General features: G+C 50.4%; 2 protein-coding genes across 3 annotated transcripts in view; both read left to right on the plus strand.

The window, feature by feature from the left end:
• Positions 1-571: 571 nt before the first annotated feature.
• On the plus strand, positions 572-11765 carry LOC133361128 (inactive phospholipid phosphatase 7-like). The gene is made up of 3 exons (XM_061579994.1): positions 572-2666; positions 7070-7251; positions 11179-11765. Exons 1-3 carry the CDS (start codon positions 2347-2349, stop codon positions 11763-11765), a joined length of 1089 nt encoding a protein of 362 aa, XP_061435978.1. The 5' UTR covers positions 572-2346.
• Positions 11766-20613: 8848 nt separating this feature from the next.
• Positions 20614-25898, plus strand: part of LOC133361104 (protein PRRC2A-like) — a 38791-nt gene continuing 33506 nt past the window's right edge. The window contains exon 1 of one of the 2 annotated variants that reach the window (XM_061579934.1): positions 20614-20937. The gene's annotated coding sequence lies outside the window, so the exon portion shown is untranslated. Of the gene's footprint in view, positions 20938-25420; positions 25544-25898 lie in introns of those variants that run through there. The other variant, XM_061579935.1, reaches the window with a different exon arrangement.

Consider the following 25898-nt stretch of genomic DNA (forward strand, 5'->3'; position numbering starts at 1 on the left):
GCTTTAAATCGAAATTTTATTATGTTTTATTTTTATTATTTTATTATTTCCCTTCCACGTGATTTCACCGAAAGAACCAAGAAGATGAATCCCTGCAGTCACGAAAGAAGCTTTAAATCGAAATTTTATTATGTTTTATTTTTATTATTTTATTATTTCCCTTCCACGTGATTTCACCGAAAGAACCAAGAAGATGAATCCCTGCAGTCACGAAAGAAGCTTTAAATCGAAATTTAAGTGGGTGTTGTTGTTGTTGTGACCTGCAGTGTTGGTTGTGGATGTCATGATGCGAATTCCATGGCCATGATTAGAGCCACAGGTTCCAGAAAGGAACTTTAATTGAGATAATTCGACGAAGCTGCAATCGACGCGTTCGATTCCTGGCGCGTGGAATCGATTCCAACATCAACACCAGCTGTTTCATTTGGAGACTCGGGGAGACACTGAGACACGGGGAGAGAGAGACACGCGGAGAGAGAGACACGGGGAGAGAGAGACACGGGGGGAGAGAGACACAGAGAGAGACACGGGGAGAGAGAGACACGGGGGGAGAGAGACACGGGGGGAGAGAGACACGCGGAGAGAGAGACACGGGGGGAGAGACAGAGAGAGAGACACGAGGGGAGAGAGACACGGGGAGAGAGACACAGAGAGAGAGACACAGAGAGAGAGACACGGGGGGAGAGAGAGACACGGAGAGAGAGACACACAGAGAGAGAGACACGGGGAGAGAGACAGGGAGAGAGACACTGCGAGACAGACACTGCGAGACAGAGACAAGGGGAGACACAGAGACACACAAGGATAGGGGAGACACAGAGAGGATAAGGGACAGGCAAGACCATCCAGATATGTAGACTGATAAGAGACAGAGAGACAGAAAAGTGCAGACAGGCAGACGGCATACACCCATTTACACACCCACAAAGACACGAAATTTTGGACAGACACACACACACAGACATCGACATTAATATCACTTGACACACACAGACACCCACACACACCCACAGACACACCTAGCAACACACACAGACACACCTAGACACACACAGACACACCTAGCAACACAGACACACACACCCACAGACACACCTAGACACACAGACAGACACACACAGACACACCTAGCAACACACACACAGACACACCTAGCAACACAGACACACACACACAGACACACCTAGACACACACAGACACACCTAGCAACACAGACACACACAGACACACCTAGCAACACACACACAGACACACCTAGCAACACACACAGACACACACACACAGACACACCTAGCAACACACACAGACACACCTAGACACACACACAGACAGACACACACCTAGATACACACACAGACACACAGACACACCTAGACACACACACAGACACACGCACACCTAGACACACAGACAGACACACAGACACACCTAGCAACACACACAGACACACCTTGCAACACAGACACACACAGACACACCGAGACACACACACAGACACACACACACCTAGACACACAGACAGACACACACACAGACACACACAGACATACAGACACACAGACACACACAGACACACACACAGACACACCTAGACGCACACACACAGACACACCTAGCAACACAGACAGACACACCGAGACACACACACAACCACTCACACACCTAGACACACAGACACACACACACAGACAGACACACACACACAGACACACAGACAGACACACAGACAGACACACACCTAGCCACAGACACACACACAAAGACACACACAGACAGACACACACACCTAGACACACACACAGACAGACACACAGACAGAAACACAGACAGACACACACAAATAGACACACACACAAAGACACACACACAGACAGACACACACACAGACAGACACACACAGACACACACACAGACACACAGACAGACACACACAGACAGACACACACACACAGACAGACACACACACACAGACACACACACATACATACACATACACACACAGACACACACACAGACACACACAGACACACACACAGACACACACACCTAGCCACACACACAGACACACACACACAGACAGACACACACACACCTAGACAGACACACACAGACACACACACACCTAGCCACACACACACAGACACACAGACAGACACAGACACACACAGACACACACCTAGACACATACACACAGACACACACACACACACCTAGACACACACAGACAGACACACACAGACATACACACACCTAGACAGACACACAGACACACACACACAGACATACACACAGACACACACACACACACACCTAGACAGACACACACAGACAGACACGGCCACGCCATGGCCAGCTTCTCGTCTCGCCAGCGGCTGAGACACGGTCGCGCTGTGCCGGAGCTGAGACCCGAGTTCATGTCTCTGCTGGTGCAAGCGACGGCTCGGACCACCACCAGCAACAACAACAACCACAACCACCAGCAGCACCACCACCACCAGCACCACCTCAACCACCTGAACCACCTCCAGCAGCTGAACCAGCAGCAGCAGCAGAAAGGAGCAGCACCACGTGGTACAGAGCATCTGGCAGCGAGGAGAGAGTCAATGAACCTGCCCGAGTCGGACTGCATGAGGCTTAACCCCTCCCTCCGTGGCATCGCCTTCAGGTGACCGTGGTGGTGGTGGTGGTGGAGGTGGTGGTGGAGGTGGAGGTGGTGGTGGAGGTGGTGGTGGTGGAGGTGGTGGTGGAGGTGGTGGTAGTGGAGGTGGTGATGGTGGTGGTGGTGGTGATGGAGGTGGTGGTGGAGGTGGTGGTGGAGGTGGTGATGGTGGTGGTGGAGGTGGTGGTGGAGGTGGTGGTGGTGGAGGTGGTGATGGTGGTGGAGGTGGTAATGGTGGTGGTGGTGGAGGTGGTGGTGGAGGTGGTGATGGTGGTGGTGGAGGTGGTGGTGAGTGGAGGTGGTGGTGGTGAGTGGAGGTGGTGGTGATGTTGGTGGTGATGGAGGTGGTGGTGAGTGGAGGTGGTGGTGATGGTGGTGGTGAGTGGAGGTGGTGGTGATGGTGGTGGTGGTGAGTGGAGGTGGTGGTGGTGGTGGAGGTGATGGAGGTGGAGGTGGTGGAGGTGGTGATCGTGGAGGTGGTGGAGGTGGTGATGGTGGAGGTGGTGGAGGTGGTGATGGAGGTGGTGAAGGTGGTGGTGGTGGAGGTGGTGGTGGTGGTGATGGTGGTGGAGGTGGTGGTGATGTTGGAGGTGGTGGTGATGGTGGTGGTGAGTGGAGGTGGTGGAGGTGGACGTGGTGGTGGAGGTGGTGGTGGTGGAGGTGGTGGTGGTGGTGATGGTGGAGATGGTGGAGGTGGAGGTGGTGGTGGAGGAGGTGGTGGTGGAGGTGGTGGTGGAGGTAGTGGTGGTGGTGGAGGTGGTGGAGGTGGTAGTGGAGGTGGTGGTGGAGGTGGTGGTGGAGGTGATGGTGGTGGAGGTGGTGGTGGTGATGGTGGAGGTGGTGGTGGTGGTGGTGGAGGTGGTGGTGGTGATGGAGGTGGTGGAGGTGGTGGTGATGGTGGAGGTGATGGTGGTGGTGATGGTGGTGGTGGAGGTGGTAGTGGGGGTGGTGGTGGAGGTGGTGATGGTGGAGGTGGTGGTGGTGGAGGTGGTGGTGGAGGTGGTGGAGGTGGAGGTGGTGATGAAGGTGGTGGTGGAGGTGATGGTGGTGGTGATGGTGGAGGTGATGGTTGAGGTGGTGGTGGTGATGGTGGTGGATGTGGTGGTGATGTTGGTGGTGATGGAGGTGGTGGTAAGTGGAGGTGGTGGTGATGGTGGTGAGTGGAGGTGGTGATGGTGGTGGTGGTGGAGGTGGTGGAGGTGGTGATGGTGGTGGTGGAGGTGGTGGTGGTGATGGTGGTGGAGGTGAGTGGAAGTGGTGATGGTGGTGGTGGTGGAGGTGGTGGAGGTGGTGATGGTGGTGGTGGAGGTGGTGGTGATGGTGGAGGTGGTGGAGGTGGTGATGGTGGAGGTGGTGGTGGTGGAGGTGGTGGTGGTAGTGATGGTGGTGGAGGTAGTGGAGGTGGTGGTGGTGGAGGTGGTGGTGGTGGTGAGTGGAGGTGGTGGAGGTGGACGTGGTGATGGAGGTGGTGGTGGTGGTGGTGATGGTGGTGGTGGAGGTGGTGGTGATGGTGGTGGTGGAGGTGGTGGTGGTGGAGGTGGTGGTGGTGATGGTGGTGGTGGAGGTGGTGGTGGTGGAGGTGGTGGTGGTGGTGATGGTGGTGGTGATGGTGGTGGTGGTGGTGATGATGATGGTGGTGGTGGTGGAGGTGGTGGTGGTGAGTGGAGGTGATGGTGGTGGAGGTACTCGTGGTGGTGATGGTGGAGGTGATGGTGGAGGTGGTGGTGGTGGTGGTGATGGTGGAGGTGGTGGAGGTGGTGGAGGTGGTGGAGGTGGTGGTGGTGGAGGTGATGGTGGTGGTGGTGGAGGTGGAGGTGGTGATGGTGATGGTGGTGGTGGTGGAGGTGGTGGTGGTAGTGGTGGAGGTGGTGGTGGTGGTGGTGGTGGAGGTGGTGATGGTGGTAGTGGTGGTGGTGATGGTGGTGGAGGTGGGGGTGATGGTGGTGGTGGTGGAGGTGGTGGTGGAGGTGGAGGTGATGGTGGTGGTGGTGGTGGTAGTGGAGGTGGTGGTGGTGGAGGTGGTGGTGGTGGTCATGGTGGAGGTGGTGGTGGTGGTGGTGGAGGTGGTGGTGGTGGTGGTGGTGGAGGTGATGGTGGTGGTGGTGATGGTGGTGGTGATGGTGGTGGAGGTGGTGGTGGTGGTGGTGGAGGTGATGGTGGTGGTGATGGTGGTGATGGTGGTAGTGGAGGTGGTGGTGGTGATGGTGGTGGTGATGGAGGTGGTGGTGGTGGTGGTGGTGATGGTAGTGGTGGTGGTGGTGGTGATGGTGGTGGAGGTGGTGGTGGAGGTGGTGATGGTAGTGGTGGAGGTGGTGGTGGTGATGGTGGTGGAGGTGACCATGGTGGTGGTGGTGGTGGAGGTGGTGGTGGTGGTGGTGGAGGTGGTGGTGGTGGAGGTGGTGGTGGTGGTGGAGGTGGTGATGGTGGTGGAGGTGGTGGAGGTGGTAGTGGTGGTGGAAATTGTTAATGGTGGAGATGATAAGGAGGTGATTGATGGTGGAGACTGGTGTTGGTGATGGTGAGGAGGGGGTGATGATGGAGGAGGTGGTTGATGGTGGTGGTGATGGTGGTGGAGGTGGTGGTGGAGGTGGTGATGGTAGTGGTGGAGGTGGTGGTGGTGATGGTGGTGGAGGTGACCATGGTGGTGGTGGTGGTGGAGGTGGTGGTGGTGGTGGTGGTGGAGGTGGTGGTGGTGGAGGTGGTGGTGGTGGTGGTGGAGGTGGTGATGGTGGTGGAGGTGGTGGAGGTGGTAGTGGTGGTGGAAATTGTTAATGGTGGAGATGATAAGGAGGTGATTGATGGTGGAGACTGGTGTTGGTGATGGTGAGGAGGGGGTGATGATGGAGGAGGTGGTTGATGGTGGTGGTGGTGGAGGTGATGGTGGTGGTGGAGGTGGTGGTGGAGGTGATTGTGGTGGTGATGGTGGTGGTGATGATGGTGGTGGTGGTGGAAGTGATGGTGGATGATGGTGGTGGTGATGATGGTGGTGGTGGAGGAGGTGATGGTGGTGGTGCAAATTAATGGTGGAGATTGTGAGGAGGTGATGATGATAATGACGGTGGTGGATATAATGAGGTGATTGATGTGTATAATTATTGATTGGTGGACACTGGTGTGGCGTTGGTGATGGTGAGGAGGGGGTGATGATGATGGTGCTGGTGGAGATGATGAGGAAGTGATGATGGTGGTGGTGACAGCGGTGGTGACAGCGGTGGTGGCGAAGGTGTGGAGGTGGTGATGGTGGAAGTGATTGATGTTGGTGATGACGACAGTGATTGTGATAGTGGTACTGTATATGACGGATGGGGTGATGGTTGTGGACGAGATGGTTTGGTGGTGGTTGTGATGGTGGTGATCGGAGTTTGTGGTGGAGGCGATGATGGTTGTGGAGGAGGCGATGGTGATTGGTTGCTTTGAAGACGCCGATCCTCTTGATGTCATCCACATGCAGGTCCCCGATTGCCTCTGTCTGCTTTTCCCCTTCATCATCATCATCATCACCACAGCCCCGATGTATGTGTTTTCCACATGCAGGTCCTTAATGCTTGTGACGTTGCCTCTGATTCCAAGAACACAGGATGAGATGTTACTATCCTTTGTGCAAGCACTTCCAAGAGTTCATGAACAGTGAGCCTGGTGAAATTTGGGGAGCGCATCGTCAGTAGTGAACCTTTGGTTCCTAGGGTGTTTCGGCCTTTCACACTATACACCCTCCCCAAAGGCGGCCAGCGACAGGGTGATCAATCCTACACTTGCGTCCCATTCCCAATTAGTCATAAGAGTTGCCTTGTTGTTGATAGCCAACTTACATAGAGACCCACACAGACTTACACAGACTTACATAGAGACCCACAGAGACTTACACAGAGACCCACAGAGACTTACACAGAGACCCACAGAGACTTACACAGAAACCCACACAGACTTACATAGAGACCCACAGAGACTTACACAGAGACCCACAGAGACTTACACAGAGACCCACACAGACTTACACAGAGACCCACACAGACTTACACAGAGACCCACAAAGACTTACACAGAGACCCACACAGACTTACAGAGACACCCACAGAGACTTACACAGAGACCCACACAGATTCCAAAGAACACAGGATGAGATGTTACTATCCAGTGTGCAAGCACTTCCAAGAGTTCATGAACAGCGAGCCTGGTGAAATTTGGGGAGCGCATCGTCAGTAGTGTACCTTTGGTTCCTAGGGTGTTTCGGCCTTTCACACTATACACCCTCCCCAAAGGCGGCCAGCGACAGGGTGATCAATCCTACGCTTGCGTCCCATTCCCAATTAGTCATAGGAGTTGCCTTGTTGTTGATAGCCAACATCCCCTCTGTCTGCTCTTCCACTTGACATAACCGCAGCCCCGCCGCTTGTGTTTTCCGCATGCAGGTCACTGGTGGCGGTGGACCTGAGCGCATCTCGCGGCCTGGTCGCGTGGTGTGGCTCTCGACAGATGCTTCGGGTGCTGGGGTTGACGGGACACGGAGCGGCCTGGGTCGGGGGGACCGCCTACTGCCTCTGGCAGAGCGACTCAGCGGCCGGGAGGGAAGTCTTGCTCAACCTACTGCTGGGTGAGCTGGTGGCGGCGGTGACGACGGTGATGACGGTGGTGACGACGGTGGTGACGATGGTGACGATGGTGATGACGATGGTGGTGACGACGGTGGTGACGACGGTGGTGACGATGATGATGGTGATGATGACGGTGGTGACGATGGTGGTGACATCGGTGATGACGGTGGTGACGATGGTGGTGACGACGGTGATGACGGTGATGACGACGGTGATGACATCGGTGGTGACGACGGTGGTGATGACGGTGATGACGATGGTGATGACGACGGTCGTGACGATGGTGGTGACGACGGTGATGACGGTGATGACGACGGTGATGACATCGGTGGTGACGACGGTGGTGATGACGGTGATGACGATGGTGATGACGACGGTCGTGACGATGGTGGTGACGACGGTGATGACGACGGTGATGACATCGGTGGTGACGGTGATGACGATGGTGGTGACATCGGTGATGACGGTGATGACGATGGTGGTGACATCGGTGGTGATGGTGATGACGATGGTGGTGACGACGGTGGTGACGACGGTGGTGACGATGATGATGGTGATGATGACGGTGGTGACGATGGTGGTGACATCGGTGATGACGGTGGTGACGATGGTGGTGACGACGGTGATGACGGTGATGACGACGGTGATGACATCGGTGGTGACGACGGTGGTGATGACGGTGATGACGATGGTGATGACGACGGTCGTGACGATGGTGGTGACGACGGTGATGACGGTGATGACGACGGTGATGACATCGGTGGTGACGGTGATGACGATGGTGGTGACATCGGTGATGACGGTGATGACGATGGTGGTGACGACGGTGATGACGACGGTGATGACATCGGTGGTGACGGTGATGACGATGGTGGTGACGACGGTGATGACGACGGTGGTGACATCGGTGGTGATGGAGATGACGATGGTGGTGACGACGGTTACGATGGTGGTGACGGTGATGACGATGGTGGTGACGGTGATGACGATGGTGGTGACGACGGTGATGACGGCGGTGGTGACATCGGTGGTGATGACGGTGGTGGTGACGTTGATGACGACGGTGATGACGATGGTGGTAATGGTGGTGACGACGATGACGGCGGTGGTGACGACGGTGGTGACGATGATGTACAGTGATGATGACGGCGGTGACGGTGATGACGACGGTGGTGATGACGGTGAAGCTGGCAGCCCCTCCCCTTATTATCATGTCCCCGCCCATTTTTACATAAACACACCCACTCAGCCTCTAGCACCTGTATACAGCCATCCCGCCCCCGCAACATAAAGATAGTAGTAGGTTTTTACCCTTTCAACTGGTACAAAAACTGACACCTTTGTACAAGGGATCAATAACCACAACACAAGCAGTCAAATGCAAACAAAAAGAAACAACTCTGATGATGATAATGATATGCACTGCCCTTGAAGTTGATTGGTCCACACCCGAGACAGCTTTTCTTAGAGCCTAGTCTCCATTGGTGTTGGACCAGATGACGCCAAAAGGCGCACAACTCAAAAACAGCGCACTATCAGAGTATGAGAGCTCGAGGTGAAGCATTTACACTATGAGACATCTTTTACCAGTGGCAAAATATAGTGATAGGTTTTTACCCTTTCAACTGGTACAAAAACTGACACCTTTATACAAGGCATCATGTTTGCAATAACCACAACACAAGCAGTCAAATACAAACAAAAAGAAACAACTCTGATGATGATAATGATATGCACTGCCCTTGAAGTTGATTGGTCCACACCTGAGACAGCTTTTCTTAGAGGGCAGTACATATCATTATCATCATCAGAGTTGGTTCTTTTTGTTTGCATTTTACTGCTTGTGTTGTGGTTATTGCAAACATGATGCCTTGTATAAAGGTGTCAGTTTTTGTACCAGTTGAAAGGGTAAAAACCTACTACTATATTTTGCCACTGGTAAAGGAGATGTCTCATAGTAGAACAACATAAATAATCGTAATATAATACCAAAAATACGAATGTGCGCGTGTGTGTGTATATAAAATCGTCACTCAAACAGCAACAGCAGCAGCAGCAGTCATGGTGGCGGCAAAACAACCAGGCCAGAACACCGGGTCCAGGACTGCGTTATTTTCGTCGTCGCCCGTTACGTTTTCGAGAGCTGGGCGGATATTTTTGGGGTTGGCGTTGGCAGTGGGGAGGTGGTGGTGGGTGGTGAGGGTCACGTGGTCACGTGGCCCCGCGGGCCGATTCTAAATAACCTCGCCTGGCGGAGCGAGAGTTTTCGACGCCACCGCCCTCTGTCTGCGTGTGCCTGTCACTAGCACTGCTGCATCACTCCCAGAGCCGCATTCATGGTGACTTGAGACCGGATCTCGGGGTCAGTGACTTGAGACCGGGTCTCAGGGTCGGTGACTTGAGACCGGGTCTCAGGGTCGGTGACTTGAGACCGGGTCTCAGGGGGGTCGGTGACTTGAGACCGGGTCTCAGGGTCAGTGACTTGAGACCGGATCTCGGGGTCAATGTCTTGAGACCGGGTCTCAGGGTCAGTGTCTTGAGACCGGGTCTCAGGGTCAGTGTCTTGAGACCGGGTCTCAGGGTCGGTGACTTGAGACCGGGTCTCAGGGTCGGTGTCTTGAGACCGGGTCTCAGGGTCGGTGTCTTGAGACCGGGTCTCAGGGTCGGTGTCTCGAGACCGGGTCTCAGGGTCGGTGACTTGAGACCGGGTCTCAGGGTCAGTGTCTTGAGAACGGGTCTCGGTCAGTGTCTTGAGACCGGGTCTCAGGGTCGGTGTCTTGAGACCGGGTCTCAGGGTCGGTGACTTGAGACCGGGTCTCGGGGTCAGTGACTTGAGACCAGGTCTCAGGGTCAGTATCTTGAGACCGGGTCTCAGGGGTCGGTGACTTGAGACCAGGTCTCAGGGTCAGTGTCTTGAGACCAGGTCTCAGGGTCGCTGACTTGAGACCGGGTCTCAGGGTCGGTGACTTGAGACCGGGTCTCAGGGTCAGTATCTTGAGACCGGGTCTCAGGGGTCGGTGACTTGAGACCGGGTCTCAGGGTCAGTATCTTGAGACCGGGTCTCAGGGGTCGGTGACTTGAGACCGGGTCTCAGGGTCAGTATCTTGAGACCGGGTCTCAGGGTCGGTGACTTGAGACCGGGTCTTAGGGTCAGTGTCTTGAGACCGGGTCTCAGGGTCAGTGTCTTGAGACCGGGTCTCAGGGTCAGTATCTTGAGACCGGGTCTCAGGGTCAGTGTCTTGAGACCGGGTCTCAGGGTCAGTGTCTTGAGACCGGGTCTCAGGGTCAGTATCTTGAGACCGGGTCTCGGGGTCAGTATCTTGAGACCGGGTCTCAGGGTCAGTATCTTGAGACCGGGTCTCAGGGTCAGTGTCTTGAGACCGGGTCTCAGGGGTCGGTGACTTGAGACCGGGTCTCAGGGTGGGTGACTTGAGACCGGGTCTCAGGGTCGTGACTTGAGACCGGGTCTCAGGGTCGGTGTCTTGAGACCGGGTCTCAGGGGTCGGTGACTTGAGACCGGGTCTCAGGGTCGGTGACTTGAGACCGGGTCTCAGGGTCAGTATCTTGAGACCGGGTCTCAGGGTCGGTGACTTGAGACCGGGTCTCAGGGTCAGTGTCTTGAGACCGGGTCTCGGGGTCAGTGACTTGAGACCAGGTCTCAGGGTCAGTATCTTGAGACCGGGTCTCAGGGTCAGTGTCTTGAGACCGGGTCTCAAGGTCGGTGACTTGAGACCGGGTCTCAGGGTCAGTGTCTTGAGACCGGGTCTCAGGGGTCGGTGTCTTGAGACCGGGTCTCAGGGTCGGTGACTTGAGACCGGGTCTCAGGGTCGGTGTCTCGAGACCGGGTCTCAGGGGTCGGTGTCTCGAGACCGGGTCTCAGAGTCCGCGTCTTCTCCCCGCTCCTGCCCTTGCCCCTGCGCTCCCAGCGCTGATCTTCGACATCGTCGTCGCCGTCACCATCAAGGGCCTGGTGCGCCGCAAGGGCCCCTCCTACTGCGACCCAGCCGCCCCTCACCACCCTCCGCAGCGCGGCGCGCCATCCTCGCCCTTCGCCTCCTCCTCCCCCTTCTCGAGCGCCGTCTCCCTCGCCGCCTCCGCCCCGCCCGCCCCCTACTACTCCTCGTCAGCCTCCCCGACGTTCTACGCCGGCGCCGGCGGCAGGAACCCCGCCGGCGCCGCCGCCCCGTCCGCCCCGTCCCGCCTGCTCCCGCCGCTGCTCCGCCGGGCCCTGGAGGCTTCGGCCTTCTCGTTCCCCGCCAACCAGGCGACGCGCGCCGCCCTGCTGGTGCTCTTCTTGCCGCGCCACCTGGTGCTGGGCTTCCCGCTGCGCGTGCTGCTGCTGCTGTGGGCGCTGCTGGTGGGGCTGCTGCGCGTCGCGCTGGGCCACCACTACGTCACCGACGTGCTGTGCGGATTCGCCGTCGGCTGCGCGGAGGCTCGCCTCGTCGAGGCCCTCTGGGTGTCGGCCGCTGGCTTCCAGGCGCTCGCCAGGGCCGTGGGGCTGCCGGTGTGAGTGGCGGTGGTTGGTGGTGGTGGTGGGGAGGGGGGGTGAGGGGTGGTTTGGTTTATGGGTAGGGTGGTGGTGGTGGTGGTGGGTGGGGAGGGGGGGTGTGCGGTGGTGTGGTGAGGGTGAGGGGTAGTGTGGTTGATGGGTAGTGTGGTGGTGGTGGGTGGGGAGGGGGGGGTGGGCGGTGGTGTGGTGAGGGTGAGGGGTGATGTGGTTGATGGGTAGGGTGGTGGTGGGTGGGGAGGGGGGTGTGAGGTGGTGTGGTGGGGGTGAGGTTGATGGGTAGGGTGGTGGTGGTGGGTGGGTGGCGAGGGGGGAGGGGGGTGTGCGGTGGTGTGGTGAGGGTGAGGGGTGGTTTGGTTGATGGGTAGGGTGGTGGTGGTGGGTGGGGAGGGGGTGTGCGGTGGTGTGGTAAACGGTAATGTGGTTAACGTTGAGGGTGGTAGTGTCAAGGCCCTCGCCAGGGCTGTAGACCTGCTGCCGTGAGTGGGTGATGGGGGCTAAATGGCGCGGCACGGGCTGGAGAAGAGATTGAAACTGATGCGGTACGGGAGGACGTGGAGCTGAGCGGACTTGCCGGTGACCGGTACCAGCGGTGTCAAGATCGCCCTCCGTGGAGGAGGAGGAGGAGGCTGTCGGGCACTTTGAGGCCTCCAGCAGCAGCGGAGGGCTGAGCAACGGCGCTCACAACAACGAGCGGAGCGCCGGGTGGATAAAACGGAGCGAGTTTACAAAGCACGGGCGGTGGTCCATTTGCCGGTCATCTCATGCCGGTCGACCCATCGCACCGCCTGGGTCTGTCCGGTGACCTCCGGCCGGCGGCAGCCTTCGACGTTACCATCTGGGACGGCACAAGCGCCGGCGGTGACGTCACCGCCGCTTAGCGGTGAACGGCGGTCGTTGTTTTTGTCGGTGTCGTCGCTGCGTCTGGTTGGACGTGGGTTTCTTTGAAATGTCATTTTTTTCGAGCGGATAGAATGGGAGGGAGGGAGGTTGGGATATTTGGTTGTGTGGGCTTCGTGAAATCCTAGAAGTTTGTAATACTTTTACACGAAATTTCGTATTCAACCCGCCACGACCACAATGGGGTTTTTTTGAACGATTTAATATTTTTGCGGAAATGGTTTTGACGTCGGCGTTTATCTCCAAGCGGATCAGTGCCTACCTTATTACAAACCAATTCAGACCTCACTGGTCATCCCGTGCCACTTATAAACTCAATGTTCATCCGACAAAGTTCCATCAGCAAGGGAGAAACACACCGTATAGACCTGAAAACTCAATTTCCCCTCTACAAGAATACGGCGTAAATCGTATGGGTTGACAGCTATTCACTACACAGTGTCTCACTACCAGTGTCTCACCATCTGTGTCTCACCACCAGTGTTTCACTACCCAGTGTCTCACTACCAGTGTCTCACTACCCAGTGTTTCACTACCCAGTGTCTCACTACCCAGTGTCTCACTACCCAGTGTCTCACTACCCAGTGTCTCACTAGCAGTGTCTCACTACCAGTGTCTCACTACCCAGTGTCTCACTACCCAGTGTCTCACTACCCAGTGTCTCACTACCCAGTGTCTCACTACCCAGTGTCTCACTACCCAGTGTCTCACCATCTGTGTCTCACCACCAGTGTTTCACTACCCAGTGTCTCACTACCAGTGTCTCACTACCCAGTGTTTCACTACCCAGTGTCTCACTACCCAGTGTCTCACTACCCAGTGTCTCACTACCCAGTGTCTCACTACCCAGTGTCTCACCACCAGTGTCTCACTACCCAGTGTCTCACCACCCAGTGTCTCACTAGCAGTGTATCACAACCCAGTGTCTCACCACCCAGTGTCTCACCACCCAGTGTCTCTCTACCCAGTGTATCACTACCCAGTGTCTCACCACCCAGTGTCTCTCTACCCAGTGTCTCACTACCCAGTGTCTCACTACCCAGTGTTTCACTACCCAGTGTCTCACAACCCAGTGTCTCACCACCCAGTGTCTCACTACCCAGTGTCTCACCACCAGTGTCTCACTGCCAGTGTCTCTGTACCAGTGGTTCACGACCATACCTGTCAACCCTCCCTCATTACAGACCACTCCGTGACCTGATGAATCTTCAACATTCACCCTACAAAGTCCGATCGCAAGGGAGCAACACAAACAAATACCCAATAACAATATACTCGCATTGAAACGGCTGTACACCGTATGAATCTAAAAGGAAAATTTCCCCCGTACAAGAATACGGGGTGAACGGGATGGGTTGACACGGTATGAAGGTTAAACCGCTTGGGGGGGGAGGGGGGAAAAAATAAAAACCCGTTTAGATAGTAATCGTGGATGAATTACACGCACATATTTATATCCGTTTTGCGTTCGCGATCACTGTTACGATTCACAATCCGATCCTTTCCGGGTCCCGATTGCGTCGGTAATTTCATGATCCCTCTCGCCAAGAAAAAGAAACGGAGCGTCGTTGCGAATCGTCGAATCGCGGGAAAGTCACAAGTTCGGCGAGATTTTCAATCGCCGCAAAGCGCAAACGGAACCGTCGACGGCCGATGGGATGTGTTTTAGTAAAAAGTAATATTTAAAAATAATTTTAAAAATTCTAGATTTGAAGCTTTCGTGACTGCAAGGATTTCATACTCTTAGGTTTTTTTTCGGTAAAGTCACGTAGGTAGAAAATAATGAAAATAAAATAATAATAAATGAAAATAAATCAATTAAATCACGACGTTTCGGAGGCAACAGCTGTGACGGTCCCACCTGAAGACGGAGACTTGTGTTGCCTCCGAAACGTCGTGATTTAATTGATTTATCTTCAAGAAGATGAATCCCTGCAGTCACGAAAGCTTTAAATCGAAAATTAATTGATTTATTTTCATTTATTATTATTTTATTTTTATTATTTTTCCCTACGTGACTTTACCGAAAAAAATCTAAGAGTATAATTTAAAAAAACACGCTTTTATGAAATGTACCAGTAATGGCAGAACTCCACGACTCCATGAGGTGGCCCCGAAGCTTGCCACAACGTAAGGGGGCCGTGGTGATGTACATCCAACGTCAGTTGAGCGTTGACAATTAGACCCAAGCCGAAACATAACATGTAAAACATGTAAAAAAATGTTTTTTTACATTTTTATGATAGAATATAGTACTGTCATCAGTATGACATAAGTATACCAAATTTGCAGTCGATGCCACATTGGGAAGTGGGTTAAAATGGAGTTACAAGATTTGAAGATACGACAACAACAACAGACAGAGTGAGTTACATAAAAGCGTGTAATAAAAAAAATCAAACAACACTTCTCGACAAAAACGTCGGTCCAACTTTGGCACGAGGTTGCGACTGAACGTCAGTTCAACGTCGATCCAACTTTGGCACGCGGTTGCAACTGAACGTCAGTTCAACGTCGGTCCAACTTTGGCACGCGGTTGTGAGTGAACGTTAGTTCAACGTCGGTCCAACTTTGGCACGCGGTTGCGACTGAACGTCAGTTCAACGTCGGTCCAACTTTGGCACGCGGTTGCGACTGAACGTCAGTTCAACGTCGGTCCAACTTTGGCACGCGGTTGCGACTGAACGTCAGTTCAACGTCGGTCCAACTTTGGCACGAGGTTGCGACTGAACGTCAGTTCAACGTCGATCCAACTTTGGCACGCGGTTGCAACTGAACGTCAGTTCAACGTCGGTCCAACTTTGGCACGCGGTTGTGAGTGAACGTTAGTTCAACGTCGGTCCAACTTTGGCACGCGGTTGCGACTGAACGTCAGTTCAACGTCGGTCCAACTTTGGCACGCGGTTGCGACTGAACGTCAGTTCAACGTCGGTCCAACTTTGGCACGCGGTTGCGACTGAACGTCAGTTCAACGTCGGTCCAACTTTGGCACGAGGTTGCGACTGAACGTCAGTTCAACGTCGGTCCAACTTTGGCACGCGGTTGCGAGTGAACGTTAGTTCAACGTCGGTCCAACTTTGGCACGCGGTTGCGACTGAACGTCAGTTCAACGTCGGTCCAACTTTGGCACGCGGTTGCGACTGAACGTCAGTTCAACGTCGGTCCAACGTCGCCACGCGGTTGTGACTGAACGTCAGTTCAACGTCGGTCCAACTTTGGCACGTGGTTGTGACTGAACGTCAGTTCAACGTCGGTCCAACTTTGGCACGCGGTTGCGACTGAACGTCAGTTCAACGTCGGTCCAACTTTGGCACGCGGTTGCGATTGAACGTCAGTTCAACGTCGGTCCAACTTTGGCACGCGGTTGCGACTGAACGTCAGTTCAACGTCGGTCCAACTTTGGCACGCGGTTGCGACTGAACGTCAGTTCAACGTCGGTCCAACTTTGGCACGAGGTTGTGACTGAACGTCAGTTCAACGTCGGTCCAACTTTGGCACGCGGTTGCGACTGAACGTCAGTTCAACGTTGGTCCAACTTTGGCACGCGGTTGCGATTGAACGTCGGCCCAACGTCGGCCCAACGTCGGCACGCGGACGTTGTCGCCGCTGAACGGTGACGCGTTCGCGATGGCGTTTCCTTTCGTCGGGGAGAGACGGGGAGAGAGGGGGTGAGAGAGATTTGACTTTGAAAAATATTTTTCTGGGGATTGATGCCCTTTCAGAGTTCACAGGTTGACAACGGTGTTTGAAGGTTGGTTGCTGCATTTAGCCGGGAAGGTGCGGGGGGGGGGGGGGGCGTTAGTTTGGTGTTTTTAGATTTAGATTTGCGCATGTTGTGTTTGTGGAAAGTTTTGCACAGAAATAAACAAGAGATGGTTTATCCGCGTTCTCAAATTCATTGCGTTGGGCTTTCATATGCTATATCCACTGTTTATTGTGGATGGCTTCCTTTATTTAACCATGCCCCATTGAGATTATCTGTGTCTTGTTGCTGGCTTCCATTATTTAACCATGAATTTTGATAAAACTGGTCAACACACTTTTTCTGGCATAAGGTATTCCAACGGTTTTAAGGTAATTTTGGGGTGCTGATTCCAAATCTGGCATCAGTTTTTGTCTATCACATCAGGTTTTTGAGATATCAAATATTGCATTTTCAATAAAAACTGCAGAAGAAAAATATTAAATAAATGTGGATATCTACATAAAATGATATTATAAAGACGTCGTGATTTAATTGAGTTATTTTCATTTATTATGAATTTATTTGTATTACTTTTTCCCTACGTGACTTTACCGAAAAAACCTGGGAGTATAATTAAAAAAAAATCGCGTGACGTCACCGCCAGACGGGTTGGAGGATGCTCACACTTAGCAGGTGAGTGAGTGGGTGGGTGAGTGGGTGAGTGAGTGGGTGAGTGAGTGAGTGGGTGAGTGAGTGAATGGGTGAGTGAGTGGGTGAGTGGGTGAGTGGGTGAGTGGATGAGTGAGTGGGTGAGTGAGTGAATGGGTGAGTGAGTGGGTGAGTGGGTGAGTGAGTGGGTGAGTGAGTGAGTGGGTGGGTGAGTGGGTGAGTGAGTGAGTGGGTGGGTGAGTGAGTGAGTGAGTGATGGATGAGCGAGTGGGTGAGTGAGTGAGTGAGTGGGTGATTGAGGGTGGGTGAGTGAGTGAGTGAGTGAGTGGGTGGGTGAGTGAGTGAGTGGGTGGGTGAGTGAGTGGATGGATGAGTGGGTGAGTGAGTGGGTGGGTGAATGAGTGAGTGGGTGGGTGAGTGGGTGAGTGGGTGAGTGGGTGAGTGAGTGAGTGTGTGGGTGAGTGAGTGAGTGGGTGGGTGGGTGGGTGAGTGAGTGGGTGGGTGAGTGAGTGGATGGATGAGTGGGTGAGTGAGTGAGTGGGTGAGTGAGTGAGTGGGTGAGTGAGTGAGTGAGTGGGTGAGTGAGTGAGTGGGTGAGTGAGTGAGTGGGTGGGTGAGTGGGTGAGTGAGTGGGTAGGTGGGTGAGTGAGTGGGTGAGTGAGTGAGTGAGTGGGTGAGTGAGTGAGTGAGTGGGTGAGTGAGTGGGTGAGTGAGTGAGTGGGTGAGTGAGTGAGTGGGTGTGTGAGTGAGTGGGTGAGTGAGTGGGTGGGTGAGTGAGTGGGTGAGTGAGTGCGGGAGTGAGTAGACCCTAGGCACAGTAATAGAGCACTTGCTCTATTACCATAGTACTATATCGCCTTGAACTTTTATGAACGACCGGGTGTTTAAGGTTAGCGATTTGTTGTATTATCTGGCCGTATAGCAAATGAAATTAACCCGTAAAAACAAAGTTTTTCACTTTAAATCCTTTATATGCGTGGCATCGGGGCGGCTAGAGTCCTCTCGTCCTCTGGCTTGAGATGGCTGCTACCTATGGGTCAGATTGTGTGCCAGCATTAACCAATTGTTAAATAAATATTTAAATATTTTTTCCCTAAACAGTGTAAAATTTTGGAAAAAAATTTCACGAAAATTCATTGTCACGCACAACGAGTCTGTGTGCAAAATGTCAGCTCGACTGGATCACGGGAAGTGGGTTAAAAAACGACCGAAAGATTTGCACGGTCCTAAGCAAGCAAGCGAACTTAATATAAATGATTTAAAAATACAATTACTTTACAATGCAACTTAAAATTTAGGTGTTTTAACATTTATGTTTAAAAATAAATACATGTAGGGCCCCTGTAAAACATCTGCTACAAGCCCTGCACTCGCTCCATCCTGCACTGGCTCTTACCCGACCCATATTAGGAAAGCTACTGGAACTTCGCTGCACTTTTAAATCATCATCATCATCAAATAGATTGACAAACTCATCTCTTCCGAACCGCTTATTCCTGCTGAGACATCTCCTTTACCAGTGGCAAAATATAGTGATAGGTTTTTACCCTTTCAAAGACAATGCACCATTACTGGTAAATGAGGTTCCCATAGTGTAGATGCTTGCCCCGAGCTCTCATACTCTGATGGTGCATTGTCTTTGAGCTGTGCGCCTTTTGGCGTCATCTGGTCCAACCCATGTGAGACTAGGCTCTAAGGAAAGCTGTCTCGGGTGTGGACCAATCAACTTCAAGGACAGTGCACATTATCAGAGTTATGTCTTTTGTTTGTATTATGACTACAGGTATTGCGGTCTATGCAAACATGACTCCTTGTAAAAAGGTGTCAGTTTTGTTGCCAAATAGAAGGGTAAAAAACCAATTATTATAGTGATAGGTTTTTACCCTTTCAACTGGTACAAAAACTGACACCTTTATACAAGGCATCATGTTTGCAATAACCACAACACAAGCAGTCAAAATGCTAAATATAGTAATAGGTTTTTACCATTTCAACTGGTACAAAAACTGACATTTTTATACAAGGCATCATGTTTGCAATAACCACAACACAAGCAGTCAAAATGCAAACAAAAAGAAACTTCTCTGATGATGATGATAATGGATATGCACTGTCCTTGACGTTGATTGGTCCACACCCGAGACAGCTTTGGTCTGCTGTGATTCCCCCGCATCTCCCATTATAAGCGCGGTTTGGATTACGTACGGCGCGAAAGAAGTTCGCACGTGCACGTGCAGAATGAGCTTTGATGTGAATAATTAACATAATTTATGTCGACAGCAGCGTGACGTCACCGCTAGACGGTCGGAGCGCGCTAATAATTAACATAATTAATGTCACCTCCGGACAGGTTGGAGTCTGCCGGATGATTAACATAACTTATCATACTCTTCTAGATTTGAAGCTTTCGTGACTGCAAGGATTCATACTCGTAGTTCTTTCGGTGAAGTCACTATGTAGGTAAAAAATGAAATAAAAATTAATAAAAATAAAACAATAAAAATAGAAATCATAAAAAAAAATTGATTTTTATTTTTTATTGTTTTACAATGCAATAAAGTCACGTAGGTAAAAAAATGAAATTAAAATTAATAAAAAATTAAAACAATAAAATCACGACGTTTCGGAGGCAACACAAGCTTCCATCTTCAGGTGAAACTGTCACAGCAAAAAATCTGTATCAAGTTTTATTGTTTTTATTTTTTTATTAATTTTAATTTCATTTTTTTACCTACGCGACTTTACCGAAACACCTATAATTTATTATTTTATTTTATTTCCATTATTACTTTTATTAACTTTTAATTTTATTTTTACCTACGTGACTTTACCGAAAAACCTATAATTTATTATTTTATTTTATTTCCATTATTACTTTTATTAACTTTTAATTTTATTTTTACCTACGTGACTTTACCGAAAAACCTATAATTTATTATTTTATTTTATTTCCATTATTACTTTTATTAACTTTTAATTTTATTTTTACCTACGTGACTTTACCGAAAAACCTATAATTTATTATTTTATTTTATTTCCATTATTACTTTTATTAACTTTTAATTTAATTTTTACCTACGTGACTTTACCGAAAAACCTATAATTCATTATTTTATTTTATTTCCATTATTACTGTTATTAACTTGCAGTCACGAAAGCTTCAAATCTAGAAAATAACTTATCATAATTTATGTCGACACTCGCGTGACGTCACCTCCAGACGGGTTGGAGGATGTGGACGATTAACATAAATTAACATAATTTATGTCGACGATCCGTGCCGTCACCTCCAGACGGGTTGGAGGATGCCGGACGATTAACATAAATTAACATAATTTATGTCGACACTCGCGTGACGTCACCTGCAGACGGGTTGGAGGATGCCGGACGATCAACATAAATTAACATAATTTATGTCGACAATCGCGTGACGTCACCAATCGCGTGACGTCACCTGCAGACGGGTTGGGAGGATGCGGACGATTAACATAAATTAACATAATTTATGTCGACACTCGCGTGACGTCACCTCCAGACGGGTTGGAGGATGCTCACATATAGCATAAATTAGCATAATTTATGCGAAAGCGGCGGCGGCTGCTGCTTGCGCGCGGGCATCTGTGGGGACCGCAATAGTCGGCCGCATTCCACGCGGGGGCCCGCTTTGCAAAGAGAAAATAAATACATTTGTGGCAAAATAGCAAAGTAAAACACGCAAAAAAAAAAGAACGCCGATCCACCTGCAGTTATTTCACAGCGAAACATTAACGCGTGTTGGTGGTGTTGGGTTGGGTTGGTTGGGGGGGGGAGAAAAAAAAAGCAAGTTTAAAGACATTTAATTGGCAATTGATTACAATCGGCTTAAACGTCAACCACCGCCTCTGTGCCGTCAACTCCCGCGTCTAAGAATAACACTAAAAGGTGAGCGCACCGTCACGTTTGCTATTTTCTTGTAATTTTCTCCCCCCCCCGTCTTAACGCGGCGCGCCTTTCTCTCGTCGGATTACGATTCGGCACTCTTCACCGTTGCTCGCTATATTTTTTGTTTTTTTTCCCTGCCTAATTCGAGTTTGTATTTCCACGTCGCGAAGGGGGTTTTTGTGTGTGTTGTTAACGGGGGTGGAGAGACACCCGTAGCAGCGGCCGCCATCTTAAACCAACGGATGCCGCACAGATTTCCCTCGGCCTGACTCTTCTTTTAAACGGTGAATTTCTAAACAAACCACCCCCCGTGTGTCGATCTATATCTACCCTTGTCGGACATTCACGTCGTTAAAAAAAAGTAGCGAAAAAAATTAACCCCACGATTGCGCCGACTACCTCTCAACCCCCGGGGGCCGGGTGGGGGGTGTGCGGGGGGACCCCCCACGCGGGCAGGCAGCCGATTCAGGCGAGAGCCTAGGGCCCGTATGCGGCCTGGTGTGATATTAATTTACAAAAAAAAGTGACGCATACCAAATTGATAAAGGTGCGATCGCCGCGCTATTAATTTTGCATCGTGCAACTAAAAACGCCGCGTGTGACGGCGCTATTGGGAGACGCGTGAAAACTGAGCGCGTTCAGATGCAGTTGTAATAAGTTGCAATTGTGTTGCTTTTAATTCATTAGCGGTTGTGGGGGGTAGGGGGGTGTCAAAATGGCGACTGCAGACAGTGACTTGAAATTAACGAGAAAAACACATTTTTGTTTACATTTAAACGTCCCAACTCGTAACAACAACAACTATTCGCGTACGAAGAGGCGCTTAGGCGTTGACTTTATTGTAATCGCGGCTGTAAAACGACGCTGGCTGCAGCTTTTAAAACGTGTGCGGTGGCTGAAGCTGACTTAACCGGGCGGCCTTTGTCATTTTTCTCGTGCGCAGGTTAATAGAACTATTGATGCAATCGGCGTTGTTGTTGTTGATTGTTGTTGCTTGCTCCTGCTGTTGTTGTCGTCTTCGCATTACGGTACCGCTGTCGCTTTCACGCGTGATGCGTGGCCGTCAAAACGTCAACGCGATGTGGGATGAAACCCGTGCAGTCACCCCACCACGTTTCTCCCTCCATCCACATTTGCTGCTCTTTCGTTTCGTCTCGTCTGCCGATTTATGTGTGGTCAACATGCACAGCACCACTACCACCACTACCACCCCATCGGCTTTGTCCACTGCTGGATGAGATTGGGGGTGGAGGAGAGATGGGGGGGGTGAGGTGGGTCATCTCCATCATCACGCCCGTATGTATGTCTCATGATGGTGATGATGGTGGTGGTTGTTGTAGGGAGGGGATCTTTAAACATACTTCACCACGCCGGTCATTGCCGATTTAAACGAAGGCGCCTTGGGGCAAGTACGGAATGTGGACTTCTTTCGCGCCGTACGTAGCCGACGAGTGCGGGCGAAGGGCTGCAAACGAAACACAGCCATGCGGTTCTAAAGAAACGCGTTAAAGCCATTTAATAGAGGGAACAACGGTACCGTGTGTGTGTATATATTACGTATCTATGCGCTGCTGTACACTAACGCAAACAAAAAATAAGTATAACCCGTAAAAACAGAGTTTTTCACTATAAATCCTTTATATGCGTGGCGGCTAGAGTCCTCTCGTCCTCTGGCTTGAGATGGCTGCCACCTATGGGTCAGATGATTGCATGGCAGCATTAAGCAATTGGTAATTAAATATAATATTTTTGTCCTAAAAAGTGTAAAATTTTGGAAAAAAATTTTTCACGAACATTAATTGTCACGCACAATGAGTCTGTGTGCAAAATGTCAGCTCGATTGGATCACGGGAAGTGGGTTAAAAAACGACCGAAAGATTTGCACGGTCCTAAGCAAGCAAGTGAACTTAATATATAGGATTTAAAAACAAATGCCCACTCATTTTCCGAGCTCGCAGAACGCATCCAGTGCGAGTGAGATTTGCACCACCACCCCTCCCCAACCAAACCTTTGTGTCACGCGGCCTCTTTGGCGCACCTAGCCTGGCACGACCGCTGCGGCCCAATGGGGTTGTGAGCATAGTGAGTGAGCGTGTGTCGATTCTGCACCCCCCCCCCTGAATTTCGTCGAAAGATGCATCTGGTTGAGTCTAGGAGTGCTGAAATTAACGTTTATCTGGTGACAACCCCCTCGCTTTGGCACAAAATACCATTAACGCAAACGCGTTAGTCGAGAAATGCCTTTTAAAAAGAAGATAAATGTGACGTGTCCCATACCTGTCAACCCCTCATCAGTTGCCGTACCTTATTACAGACCAATACAGACCTTATTGGTGGTCACCCTGTGCCCTCATAAATGTCAACGTTCATCCAATACACTACACTATACACTACACTATACACTACACTACGCTATACACGACACTATACACTCCACTACACACTACACTATATACTCCACTTTACACTCCACTACACTATACACTACACTATACACTACACTATACACTCCACTACGCTATACACGACACTATACACTCCACTACATACTACACTATATACTCCACTTTACACTCCACTACACTATACACTACACTATACACTACACTATACACACTACTATATACACTCCACTACACGATACACTCCACTACACGATACACTCCACTACACGATACACTATACACTACTACACCATACACTACACTATACACCACACTATACACTACACTATACACTACACTATACACTACCCTATACACTCCACTTTACACTCCACTACACTATACACTACGCTATACACTCCACTATACACTACACTATACACTCCACTATACACTACACTATACACTACACTTTACACTCTACTTTACACTATACACTACACACTACACTATATACTACACTGTATACTACACTATACACTACACTACACACTACACTACTACATACTTGTCAACCCCTTATCAGTTGTCCTACCTTATTACAGACCTATTTAGACATTTTTGGCCACCCCGCGTGCCCATATAAACCTCACCGTTCATCCTACAAACTCCCATCACAAGGGAGGACCTCAAACAAATTGACAAACACATTTTTTTTGCCTGGATTCAAACGGCTGTACGTATGGGCCTGAAAAACTCAATTTCCCGGTTCAAGAATATGGGCTAAACCGCGTGTGGGTTGACAGGTATGCGTTTCGGACAAATGGCATCACTTAACAGCACTTTCCCCAAAGGTTTGCTCAGTCTATACAGAGTGAGGGGGGGAATCTTTGTCTATACATACAATGTATATGCACATCTTGTGTGGAAATATCTATCAATATATCTGCATATCAAATGTAGCTCGAGCATTTGATGGGGGAAAGAGCCTTTCTCAGCCTTTGCGTCATCACCCTCTGGTGTCCTCTTTATTTTGTGGAACCAGACGTTTTGACTGAACTAAACTACATATTTCGATTTAAAGCTTTCGTGACTGCAGGGATTCATCTTCTTGGTTCTTTCGGTAAAGTCACGTCGTAGAATGGAAATAATAAAATAATAAAAAATAAAACAGAAGACAGTCAGACTCTGTCTTCTCGACAGACCTGCTCTCCACCTGAGGACGGCTGCTTGTCTTGTGGCCGAAACGTCGTGAGAATTGTATTTTATTATGTTTTATTTTTATTATTTTATTACTTCCCTTCTACGTGACTTTACCGAAAGAACCAAGAAGATAAACTACATATTTTTGTTTCACCATGTAAGGCCCCACTGAACAACGTAGCCTCTTTTTCAGAAGCGAGCTGGATATCACAAATGATAACTCAACGAAGTCGCTCATCATCATCATCACATGGGGATTTAGAGCAGCAGGCAATTCATATTAATGCATAGAGACCCATAGAGGCCCATAGAGACACAGAGGTGCATAGAGACCCATACAGATGCAAAGAGACCCATACGGATACATCGAGACCCACACACTACCTTTAACTGTTTTGATTTACCAGGGAAGGCTCCACTGAGATACGTAGCCTCTTTTTCAGAAGCAACCTGGGTATCACAAATTATAGCTCAATAAAGTGTTTTTTTAAATCCTTTATATTAAGTTCGCTTGCTTGCGTGCTTGCTTGCTTGCTTACGACCGTGCAAACCTTTCGGTCGTTTTTTAACCCACTTCCCGTGATCCAATCGAGCTGACATTTTGCACACAGACTCGTTGTGCGAGACAATTAATGTTCGTGAAAATTTTTTTCCAAAATTTTACACTGTTTAGGGAAAACAAATTAAATATTTAATTACCAATTGCTTAATGGTGGCAGACAATCATCTGACCCATAGGTGGCAGCCATCTCAAGCCAGAGGACGAGAGGACTCTAGCCGCCACGCATATAAAGGATTTAGAGTGAAAAACTTTGTTTTTACGGGTTATACTTGTTTTCACGTGGAAATGTATCGCAAGCCAAATACGCGTGTTGTTGATTTTAAATGTGGAAGGAAAAACCGGAGGACCCGGAGAAAGATCCACGCGACCACGGGGAGAACACGCAAACTCTACATATACAGCAGGAGCAGGCGTCAGGGTCGAGATCGAACCCACGACCTCCTGTATACCAAGCGAGGTAGTTAACATCTCCTAGTGACCGTGGCGAGATGTTAGCTGCCTATGATATATTTCTCATTTTAAGATCAGAATGTTTTTGATGAACTTGATGAGTTTGTTTGGTATTGCCTATAAAGTAATTGTTTTTAGAGGCACCACATAATTTATTCTCCCTGAAAACTGCTATTTGCATGACGGTCAAATTGGTGTCCTTAATTCTCGTAGCTGTGATTTGGTGATATTGAGTGCAAAAACCAACCACATTTACACTGGAGAAGCCAATTGAAGAATGACTGTTGTCTACGAGACGATATAATTCCCTAATGCAAGACTGTGGGTAACCAACCTGCTAGTCTATGTGTCTGTGTTTGAAT

Source organism: Lethenteron reissneri, chromosome 71 (assembly GCF_015708825.2).
Source record: "Lethenteron reissneri isolate LAM-NWPU_2019-01 chromosome 71, ASM1570882v1, whole genome shotgun sequence".
Lineage (NCBI taxonomy): Eukaryota > Metazoa > Chordata > Hyperoartia > Petromyzontiformes > Petromyzontidae > Lethenteron > Lethenteron reissneri.